Source organism: Chaetomium globosum, genomic scaffold (genome assembly GCF_000143365.1).
Source record: "Chaetomium globosum CBS 148.51 scaffold_2 genomic scaffold, whole genome shotgun sequence".
NCBI classification, from domain to species: Eukaryota; Fungi; Ascomycota; class Sordariomycetes; order Sordariales; family Chaetomiaceae; genus Chaetomium; species Chaetomium globosum.
The window spans coordinates 2486260-2497344 of NT_165977.1; the positions used below are offsets into that span (position 1 = coordinate 2486260).

General features: G+C 55.3%; 4 protein-coding genes across 4 annotated transcripts in view; 2 read left to right on the top strand and 2 right to left on the bottom strand.

Moving 5' to 3' along the window:
- The window catches only part of CHGG_02915 (uncharacterized protein), a gene marked incomplete at both ends in the record, with an annotated part of 2541 nt that extends 684 nt beyond the window's left edge, over window positions 1–1857 (bottom strand). Inside the window, 2 exons of the mRNA XM_001229430.1 lie at window positions 44–1784; window positions 1835–1857. Of these exons, the coding sequence (XP_001229431.1) occupies window positions 44–1784; window positions 1835–1857 (1764 nt within the window). The remainder of the gene's footprint in view (window positions 1–43; window positions 1785–1834) is intronic.
- A 572-nt stretch (window positions 1858–2429) lies between these two features.
- CHGG_02916 (uncharacterized protein) lies at window positions 2430–6159 on the top strand (the record flags this gene model as incomplete). The annotated part of the gene is made up of 5 exons (XM_001229431.1): window positions 2430–3628; window positions 4190–4453; window positions 4729–4861; window positions 4955–5138; window positions 5234–6159. 5 exons carry the CDS (start codon window positions 2430–2432, stop codon window positions 6157–6159), a joined length of 2706 nt encoding a protein of 901 aa, XP_001229432.1.
- Window positions 6160–7055: 896 nt separating this feature from the next.
- CHGG_02917 (uncharacterized protein) lies at window positions 7056–8082 on the top strand (the record flags this gene model as incomplete). The annotated part of the gene is made up of 3 exons (XM_001229432.1): window positions 7056–7212; window positions 7467–7873; window positions 7999–8082. The coding sequence occupies 3 exons, from the start codon at window positions 7056–7058 to the stop codon at window positions 8080–8082; spliced, it is 648 nt and encodes a 215-aa protein (XP_001229433.1).
- An 884-nt stretch (window positions 8083–8966) lies between these two features.
- On the bottom strand, window positions 8967–11085 carry CHGG_02918 (uncharacterized protein; the record flags this gene model as incomplete). The annotated part of the gene is made up of 2 exons (XM_001229433.1): window positions 8967–10329; window positions 10385–11085. 2 exons carry the CDS (start codon window positions 11083–11085, stop codon window positions 8967–8969), a joined length of 2064 nt encoding a protein of 687 aa, XP_001229434.1.

Here is an 11085-nt window from a genome sequence, read left to right on the forward strand (position 1 = left end):
GGCAATATCAAGAACCTCGGCCAGCCAGGTGTCTTGTGTTCACGTCCAATGTGATCATCTGCCCCGGGGCAATGTCAGACGAGTGTATGTGGATACGCAAAAGCCTCTTCTCTCCGCGCGAAGACACGTTGGCCGGCTGCGTGGACTGCGGGATGTCGGCAAATATTGTGGTGTTCGCGCGGTACGCCGTGTTCAGGAGCGGGTTTTCTCGGGGCCGAGACGGCGGTGGCAGGCCAGCGTCGGGTCGCGGGGTGTTCCGGGGTGTCGGGTCCTTGTCCTCCTCCTCCTCGGCGGGTTCTTGCTCAAACTGCGGTGTGTTGCGTTTGTTTTCCTCAAACTCATCGGGCGAGGCCTGCACCAGGCCGAAAATGTCGTAGAGTCTAGAGTTGGAACGAGATCGGCCGGCCTTGTTGTTGACGGTGGTAAATGAAATGAGCCCCTTCTTGCGCTCGAGAGGCGGGAAGTCGTCGTCAATCTCGCCGTCTTCCTCGACCATACGTAGGGTCCACCAGTTCACATCTAGCTTGTCGCGGGGGAGCGACGGCTCTCGCTTTTCCTCATTGTATCGCCATAGGCTTAACCCGATCAGATCGGCCACCGTCACAGGTCTATCCCCGCCTTCCCCTTGGTGTACAGTCCGCCTGATAAGAACCTCAAAGGGCCGCGAAGGCGTTTCGGAGAAAGGCGCGTAAATTCGTAGCATGATGGGGTTCGGGTCGCCTTGGCCTGACAAGGAGGCGAACGTATCAAAAGGAAGGGCCGGCTTGGTTTTCTTTGCTTTCAGCGCCGTAGAGAGCAAGCTCTTTGGCTGCATCATGCTCAAGGGCCGTATCGTGCTCATAGGTCGTGGCGGAGGCAGCTCTCCAATGGGCGCGTGCAAAGGCGCATGAATGGCGGACTTGCGTATGGTAGACCTTCGTGTGAAGGCACGAGGAGGGGTGCCAACCACCTGATGCGTAAGGGACGCATTCAAAGGATTCTTGACGGCCTCCAAGATCGAGGCCGAGTCGATGCTTTCGATGAGAGCCGACGACATGTCCGAGGCGTCCGAATCGTCCTCTTCGTCTTCAAGGAGATCGCTCGCCTGGCGTCTCACGCCTTCGGTAGGCTCTGTGTTGAGTTTGACAGATAGCTTTGCAGCGCGGGCAGCGGCAGCCCGCGCAGCCTCTCGGTGCTTATGGAAGCCGGAGGCGTCGAACTCGTTCTCGGATGAGACCTCGCTACTCGTGACGGTATCGCGCCGTGCTCTCTCCTTGACTGTCTCGAGTGCTGACTGGGAGCCTCTCCTTCCGGCCGGCCGGGGTGAAGACATGGTGGTGGTCTGGCGGAGGTTCGACGATTGAAGAGGCGAAGATCCCGAGCGGTTCCTCACGGGCATTTTGGCAAACTTGATCTGTTGAGCAGCGCGCTGGTCTGGTTCGTCGTCGCTTTCGTCGCTGAGGTCACTGCTGTCCTCCTCCTCCATGTGTTCCCGGCGGCGGCGGCGCTTTGTTGCCATGCTCGGGCCCACGGTATCGGGTACACTGCCGGAGAACAGACCGCCTTCTTCCCCTTCGTCCTCGAGCGTCAGACCCGCGCGGCGGGGTGCCTGGAAATACTCGGAGGCAACCGCGGTGGGGATCGGAGGAGAGTGAGTCCGCTTGATGAGGGCGGGATTTGTGCGCCATCCTGCGGCCTTGAATGGAGCTGAATTCAAGAAGCCCTCATTCAAGGTAAACAGACGCTCACCGACACCATCGGCGATGTCATTGAGGTAGCTCGTGCGTAGCTGGTACAAGACCAGACTGGATATGGTCAGCGCGCATAATCTCTAGAGTAAGACAGGAGCGATTACTCTTCAAGCTGAATCACCGACATGTTGGCATGTGCTCAATGTGTTTAGATTCCTCGCGACAGCCGGGAGTTCATCAATGTGTGGGGTGCGTATATGGGACGAGGGGATCTGCGGGGAGTCGGATTGAAGGAAGTAATACAAGGACGAAATTCCAGAGAATGACGCTACATCAACAACAAAATACAGTTTTCGATCTGGCCATACAAATAAACCAAAAGCAGTGGCGGCCTTCGCGCGCATTTCACTTGGCCGGCATGTTGGTTGGTGTGTAGGTGGTTTGTTGGTAAGGAAGGCATGGGAGGGATTGAGGGTGACATCTTCTCCGAAACGCGCAGGTGGGGCGTGAATTGTGCACTGTCCATATAGTGCACACCGTATATTATTGTTAGTGTATAATAGGGACCACCTAGCTCTGCACTAACTGATAGCTGATTCGACGAACACTGTCCACACTGGAAAGCCGCTTCTTGGACCCCTGCTGCTTGGCACTCAACTTCAAGCTGCTCTGACGTCGAATCGCGAAGACGAGACTTTCTTCCGCCATCGATCAATTCAACACAACATCTCTGAGACTGGCCACTATATAATCGCAATTATGGGCTTAGTCGACTACTCCGACTCGGAATCCGACACCGAAACAGTACAGCAGCCTAAGCCGAATCCCGCCGCTGCAGCAACGAAGAAACCGTTTCAGAAGCTCCTCGATCGCTCGTCCGGCCCCGGCAAGATTGTCGTCAACCTCTCAACCGCAGGTGCAGCCCCCGACGCCAGCGCCGAGGATGAACAACCGCCGGCGAAGCGCGTAAAGACTGTTGGTACTAGCCGGTTCAGCGGTCTTGGTTCATTCTTGCCACCACCCAAAAGAACGGCCGCAGCAGCAACAACATCAACCGGGCCTGCAACACTAGGGAGGAAATCCGGTACTGCGCCCGCTCCCGGTGTACATCTACGCACTGGTGCCGAGCCGGCATTTGCTAGGGGGGACGGCGAAGATGGATCAACGGATGTCGACGGCGACATTGCGCCTGGTTCCAAGTCCCGCGCCGGCCCCTCGATACCTGAAGGACAGAAACCGGAGGAGGAAGTGAAGCTCGTGGGCAAACCGCTCATGTTCAAGCCCCTTTCGGTGGCCAGGAAAAAGGCGCCGGCGAAGAGCAAGAAGAAGGACCCGACACCTCTGGCAGCTAGCTCATTTTCGGGTGCAGCAGCCCCCCAAAACCAGCCATCGACGACGGTACCTCCCACAGAGTCAAGTGCAGCACCTCCACCCAAAAAGAAAGTCTCACTCTTTTCCATGGAGGACGATGAGACTACGCCAATGGCAAACCCCACCACCTTCGCCACAACAGGCAGCTACCAGCCGCTCTTCCCCTCCGCCTCAGAATCCACCCTCCCCGACGAAGAAAGCGACGTCACCTCGGCCTACCCAAGCTACCAGCCCCAAGAGCCCGCCACCCAACAACAGCAACAGCAACAACACCAAACCCTAACCTCCCTAACCGACGGGCTTTCGCGCGCAGCACGACGCGAGCTCTTCGGGCGCTCGGATTCCTCCAACGCACCCTCGCTCCCCGCCAACGCCAAGGTTATATCCTTCGACATGGAGCGCGAGTACGCGCACAACGAGGCGCTGCGGATGTCGGGCGCCGCGCAGCCGGCGTACAACCCTGTGCGGTCGATCGCGCCGGGCAAGCACAGCCTGCGGCAGGTGGTCAACATGGCGCAGAGCAACCAGGAAGCGCTGGAAGAGAGCTTCGCGAGGGCCAAGAGCAGCCAGAAGGACGCCGCGGGGCGGTATGGGTGGTAGGATAACTTGGGCGTTTTACGGATACCATACATAGGTGGGTAGGTAGTTTTGATGTATGTGCTAAGTGTGCGCGAGTAAACCGCCTCCCGGTAACGTCTGTAAAAGATTGAGACGTATTGTGGTTTAGGTAGCCAAACCAATCGTTTTAATATGGGAGGATACGATGCCGCAAAGTCGAGGAATTTACTGCAGCAAAACATTTATATCGCGTATTTTAACTACCCAATCCAGATAAGGTATTTAGCCCACTCGATCGAACACTTTCGACGCGACTTTGTTTTCGACGTTGGTGATTGGCGGTGGACTGTATGGCACCGTGAACGACCGCCTTCACGACCGTGGTATCTGGTTCCTCCTTCCTCGTCAATCCATCACATCTTCCTCAACCTCACCATGGCTCTTTCGGAGGCCGAAACTCTTGAGCTTCGACTCTCGCTCCAGCAAGCAGTGGTAGGGTGCTCCGAGCGATGTTTATATCAATCTTCCAAATGGTGAGGTGCAATATTACGGTCGTCCACGTTGATTAGTTAACATTAAATGCCAAACAGGATGGCGGCACTCCTCAGCTCGCTGCCAGAAGACGGCGTGGGGGACGATGTGCTGTCTGTTGTTGGGCGCATTTTTAGCCCGCCGACAAACCCCACGCAGCTACGCTTGGAACAAATCGAGTTTCCCAAGTATATTCTAGCCAAGTCGCTGTTCGACTGCCGCGAGTTTCAGCGATGTGCTGCTGTCTTCCTACCTCGGCAGGCCGCTAAGAATCCCAACAGCAAACGGCAAGACGCCACCGTGCATGGAAAAATCAGCCAAAAGTCTCTCTTTCTTGCCCTCTACGCACTCTTGATTGCAGGCGAAAAACAAAAAACGGAACAGAGAGCCCAAATCCTCGGGCCCGCGGACAACGAGGCAATTGTGAATCGGCAGCTGCCAGACATCCGTCCTATCTTGCGAGCGTCCTTGGATCAGATAGACGACGTGACCGTCGAATATGATTCTAGCCGAGGCTGGCTTGAATACCTGTGAGGAGCTTTCTAATAAATCCTTCCCCAATCTTCTTGATATCAATAGTGATTGACGCTCGCGACAGATACGGATTAGTTCTGGCCAAAGACAGAAACGAGGACCTTGCAATAACATGGTTACTGAGAAGCGTCTCCCTTAACCCGTGGAATTGGGGCGCCTGGCAAGAACTCAGCAGCCTTGTCCGCAGCACACAGCATGTAAGTAAGCTGCCATCCATCCGAGTCCCTTGCTGCCACTCCGCCCATGGTGTTGTCGAAAATGGGAACACTTGATTAAACAGGCACATACAGCTCAACTCAGTGCAGTCCCATTTGAAACCGGGGATCATGGCCTTCATATTCTCGCTGCACTGCCGTCTAGAGCTGCGCCAAGCCAGCCCGGCTCTTGTGTCTGAAATTGCTCAGTTGCAAAGTGTATTCCCACGCAGCCTGTTCCTCGAAAGCCAGCGCGCCCTCGCCTTCTATCAAATGAAAGGTACCACTAGCCCTCGTGCTTCTCCTCTCTGTAGTGGGGGTACGACTATCGGCAAACAGCCGCTATAGCAGTCTAGGTATTAACCGGAAGCACAGATCTATATGAGGCGAACTTCCTGTTTTCAAAAGTCCTCTCCCTGGACCCGCGATACCTTGATTTTTTTGATAACTATTCCAATGCTTTGTACAACTTGGGTGCCCGCGATAGGCTCGCCTTCTTAGCTCAGCTTGCCACATCTGTCGACCGGTACCGACCTGAAACAAACCTTGTCATCGGCAACTACTACTCTCTCTCGTCGCAACCCGAGGCTGCCATCGCATCATTTAGACGAGCCTTAGCCCTCGACCGTGCTTACTCTGCTGCTTGGACATTACTCGGCCACGAGTACCTGAAAGTGCAGAACCTCCACGCCGCCGTCGAATCGTACCGGCAGGCCATCAGCCATGCGCGCCATGACTACCGAGCCCTCTTCGGGCTCGGCAAGGCATACGAGGCGCTCGAGAAGCCGGTTTTATCGTTACATTACTATCTCCGGGCCACCACAATCCGGCCCGGTGACACGGATCTTTTGCAAGCAGCGGCTACCGGCCTCGCGGCTATGTCTCGTTTTGAGGAGGCGATCAAGATCCTGAAGAGGGCTCTTGCGGCGTGTAACGTTTCTGAAGACCGAGACGGGGTGGCTGCAAGGCAGACAAAAGTGGAGCTGCTATTTCAGTTGGGAAAGCTGTATGAAGAGGCGCAGAATCGCCACGAGGCTACGGCATATCTTGAAATGTGTCTGGTCGAGGGCGAGGAAACCTGTGAGCCGGCGGAAACAAGCGCGTGTCCGGACATGGCGGCGATACCCAAGGCCCAGCTGTTGTTGGCACAATGGGCCTTGGCAGACGAAAATTACTCGAGAGCTCGCTATTTTGCGGACCAGATTGAACGGCAAAGCGAGCTCGGAAAACAGGCACAGGACCTTCTCAACAGGTGCAGTCCAAGTGGAACTCGTTGGATAGGTTCTGGGAACTCATCTTGAAAGCCTCCTGGGTTTGTCTCTTTGGAGGGTTAGTCAAAGCCACGGTGATTTTCCTTGATTATGAGGGTCAGGATGGCAACGAGTAGCAGAATGGACACTTGGATGTACTAGTTTGTTGTGGGTGATAAAAGGGGCGGAGATAAGAATAATTACCAGCTGGGCAGGAGATCTGAGGACGCTTATCCATTACCTACCTACCTAGCCAGGACGAGATCATAAACGGCCTCGTCGACGCTAGACACTTTACCGTCCTGGATGTATCGGCCTTTTTCTATCAAGTCCCAGTGTGGTAGAAGCATCGTAACCGCATGGTTCTTGTTAGCCCTCCCGACCTTGAGGTCAGCAACGTCGCACTGATGGGCTTCAAGAACTCTCCGGCATAAGCTCAGCGATTTATGACCATCGTTCTATATCGATTCCGTCACTTTTGCCAAGTGTATATTGACGACGTCACTATTTTCAACAGGACGGTGCAAGAGCATGTACAACACGTGATAACGACATGGTCTTGATCATCTTGAAGCTATTTGGGTCATTAACCTGGGAATCAACTATTATCACATTTCTGACTTCCAGCCATGCACTGCCAGATTGCTAGCTGCCCTCCTACCCACCCAAAAAAGGAGAAAAAATGGGGGGCGGTCGCCGGGCGAGGATCGTTGCATCGTCATGACTGCTCGTCCCATGTGGCGGCCACCGGTGCGTCACTGGGAAGTCACGAAAAAGTCAGGTGGTTGGGCTAGCCACTCAAGGTGGCAACTGCCTAAACTAATAATAAAAGGTTCTCTCTGCTCAGTTTGATCATCTTTCCTAACCTTCTTCATCAACACTACAGGAACCCCAACCATGAACGCCCAAACGACCGATATTCCTTGCCCGAGTGCCACGCCGGCACCATGATCTTTTTGCGGGCAGTCACAGGGAGACAAATGTTGCTCTGCAAATGCCTTTTTGCCGTGAGCGGATGGCAGTCACAGGGAGCAAGGGGCGTTGGCAGAGCAAACGATGGGCATGTGTGGGCCTACAATGGCGAGGGCTACTGGACTTTTGGTGGTTAACGTACCGAATTCCCAACGGAACGGTGCAAGGACGAAAAGAACTCGCCAATCAAGAACTTCGTACACTGGCACGATGTTGCTTGCGAAAATCAGTACCTAGGTAAGCTCTGGACCCCGAGTTGGCAGCCGCCTCATGCCAAAGAGCATTTTAGTAACCTAGATGGACCGATTCAGCTGGTGCGACTGTCGGCGGCGCTCTTGGACGACACAACAATATACAATAACTGGGTGAATTTGGTCTTCAGCCAGTTCAAGGACGGCATCGAACCGCTCGTCGACATGGCCGGCGGGATCACACAAGGGTGGGGATGTTCGCAGTGCGGCTGGGCCAGGACGTAGAAGAAGAGGGGGTGGGACCACCTCCGGTCCTGCCACCCGGATCTGCGGGAAAGCGCCGAACAATACATCCGGCCCACACAGATCCAAAAGGTCACAATCGGGCAACAAAACCGGTACTTGAAGATAACCCCAGCAACAACCGCCGCCGCACCCGGGGGGGGGGAGTGTCAGTAACAGCCAGGCTCTTGATGGGCCTCGACGAAGCGGACGAGGCATCACATACGATCGCGGCCCGAGGACCAAACGGCCCGGAGCCCAACGACTTCCTGGGCAAAATGAGGTTTGAACGTCACCTCCACGGGTACAAACCCCTAGAGGTACGAGGTACTCTACAGGTATGATCGCCATGTCGCCTTTCCTCGGCAACAAGCCCAACTCATTTCAATGGGATCGGAAATCATCGCAAATAACTAAAGCCTGGTTTATCCATTCCTCGTCATAGAGTTCAAAGGCGACGACCCGTCTGGAGCTAGGAGCTTTTGGGCAGCGATTAACCAATGCCTGGGCGGATCTGCATCCAGCGTGAAGATGGGAGAGGGCCTCAACCGCTGGCTCAGCCAGTGCAACAGCAAAGAGGTCAGGATGATCGGTAATGCCGTTTTCAGCATCGCGGTGAGTGGCTTCGAAGCCCGGCTATGCATTACCTGGAAACATGGCGAGGTCTCGTACTATATGGCGAATGTGAAAGGTTCCTCTGGCCCTTTGGGGGAAAAGGCCAGTAAACCAACTTCAAGCGTTCCTTCTTTGTTTCCTCCACATACACAGTCCATATGTCCGAAACGCAAATCCATCCAAGCTTCGCTTGGTTATCTCTAACCTTGGCCCCCGCACCACTAAGTCAGACCCATCAACCCAATAAAATGGAGATAAGTCTATCGCATTTGCATCGCTCGTTTTAAAAATGTTATTAAACGCCGCTACGCTCAGTTTTTTTCCGAAAACGCTGTTAAATACCGCCGCATACATTTACAAACTCGAGTGAGTCGTGTTAGGGTTAGGCCAATAACCTTATGGCTAATTATGGGCCTGGCGAGGAAGGGTTTCGAGAAGGTTAAATGCAAACACATATAATATTGTCCTCCGGACAGGATAATAAAAAAACACGATTCTCTAGATATCAATTTTATTACGTTTTCAGCAATTCAGCGGCTCCCAGACAGATACATTTTAGTGCATTATCACTCAGACTTGAATTGATGGATTTGACTGAGCAAAAAAGGGGCATGGGGGCCTAAAATAACACAGTCCCAAACAGCTTCCTTCCTCTCTTAAATACTGTTTGATATTGCGTGTGACGTATCCCCTCCTCTCTTTTCTTGGGTGAGGCCCGGGAGATATGTGCTTAAAATAAGATATACACTGAAACGGTCACAAACCAGGACCCCCAAATCAACCCATAAGAACCCAAAATTAACACGTCCCAATCCCCGCCGTCTTGCCCTTCCCAAACATTAGAAACCCCCACTCGCCCCTGGTGATGGGCGAGATATCATCGTACCCGTTCGGCGTCATCGGCCCGACCCTATCGTCTCCTTGTGGTTGCACCTGCAGGTGGCCATAATTCTCACCACCACCACCACCACCACCAACGTCACCATCAGCCACGCTACCACGCAGCATCAGCTCATCAATCGATACGCCGCCATTGGCACCGCCGTTTCCGACTGTCCAGCGCGCGTTGTCGAACGACTTGATGGCGCTGTGGGGGCGCGCCGTGAGTTCCTCCTCCTCGTCGTCCTCGTTCTCTTCCTGCACCGGCTCGATGGGCCGTTCTGTTGTTGTTGTTTGGGCCTGCGGTTTTGTGGCGGTTGGCTTTAAAAGCTGTACCTTGCCGCCGGCGCCGCTGCCTCGGGTAGGCTTATCAAATGTTGTTTGCAGCTTTAGGGCGAGCGATCGTCCGGGGGGCGCCGGGCGGAGTTTGGGGGTTGTGCGGAGCATTTCGGAAAGGGTGGGTTCCTCTGGCTGGTGCCAGGGCCTGTTCCGGTAGGTTGCGGATGTCGGTGGCGGCGGGGGCGGCGACGAGGGGGGGGGGGGGATCTCGACGACTGCTGGAGTATCTTCAGCGGGGTGGGAGCGTAGCGGGTGTATTTCGATGGTCGTCGATGTGGGCAAGTCGTTCTGTTGTTGTTGGATCTCGCGGTACCAGGCTTCGATCTCGTCGAGTTCGGATTGGTCTTCTGGGAGAAGGTCGCCGGAGAGGAGAATCTCCTTGTCGAGGGCATTGGCTAGGTCGACGATCTGAGTTTGAATCTCCGGCTCGCGATGTTGCGGTGGCGCGGTGGTCTCGGTGTGTCGGTTGCGTCGTACTGACATTCTCGGCCCTTTTGCTACCGGTTGCTCCGTAACGACCGAGATCCGTTTCCTCTCAGGCAACGGCCAGCCCGGGGCGGGGTCGACATCGTTCTCCACGCCGCTTTCTCTTTCGATGCCCCCATACGCCCGCTCGTACATGCGGCAGACGTCGGCCAAGGCAGCGTCGTTGAGAGGATCGAGCCATCGGTAGGCACCCAGCAGAGTGCTCTTGCGCAAGGCGCGACGCCCGTTGGCAAGGAACAGACGGCGTAACTCGTCGACAGCATCCTCGAGCCGGGTAGTGGCCCTTGTGCGGGCGTAGGCTTGCAAAGCTGTGCGGAAGGTGTACAGATGATCGAGTGACAAGAGTGTGAGGCGTTCGGATGTAAAGAGCGTCTTGTTCTGGACAGTTGACTTTAAGATTAGGTCGGCTGGCAGGCCGAGGTTGGAAGGAGAGACCGCTTGGGGAAGCCAGGTGGGACTGTCAAAGATGTGTTAGCGCTGTGTCGGATCCCTTAGTACCACAAGGCACATACTCTAATTTGAACTTCTTCGCCGCCTTCTCGAGTGCTTGAGTGAGGCCCTTCTCTTCGCGTGGGCTTAGGGGGTGGGCATAAACAAGCTTCAAACCAAATTGTGTCGAGCTTTGCGTTCCCAACCGGGAGCCGGCGCCGTTCCCTTCTGCCCCCGATAATGACGACATGACGGTGAATGGGGTAGCTGGGGTCACGGGGACACTCCCGTATGCCGTCGGGCTGCCCGGCCATCGTATCCTACGGCTAAAAGTCGAGTCGGAAGTCGACGCTGAGGAGGCTGTGGCGGCCGAAAATGCCGACGCCTCACTGAAAGCCGGCGAAGCAGTTCCATTGCGCAGCTGGTCCAGGTGAACGTGGACTATCCTCTCCCTTATTTGCGCTTCCCCCGAGTTGTTTGGCCGGACGAGCTGCTTGAGGGCTTCGATCCTCGAGGTGGGAAAGGTAGACCTGGACGGTGTGCTCCCGGCCGACACTAGACGCGGGCTAGGGGTAAATGTTGGAGAAGAGATGGGTGATGTGGGTATTTGGTAGTCCCGGCGGACAACCAAAAGGGTGATGTGGGCCGCTTTCCTTCCTAGGCGCTTGGAAGCATACTCGAGTGCCTCGTTGACGTGGGCGGGCAGGTGATGGCCATCGGCGATGGAAGGGCCAGCTTCGAGGGGCGAGGAGATGCGACCCCTGATGCACGGGGAGAACGACAT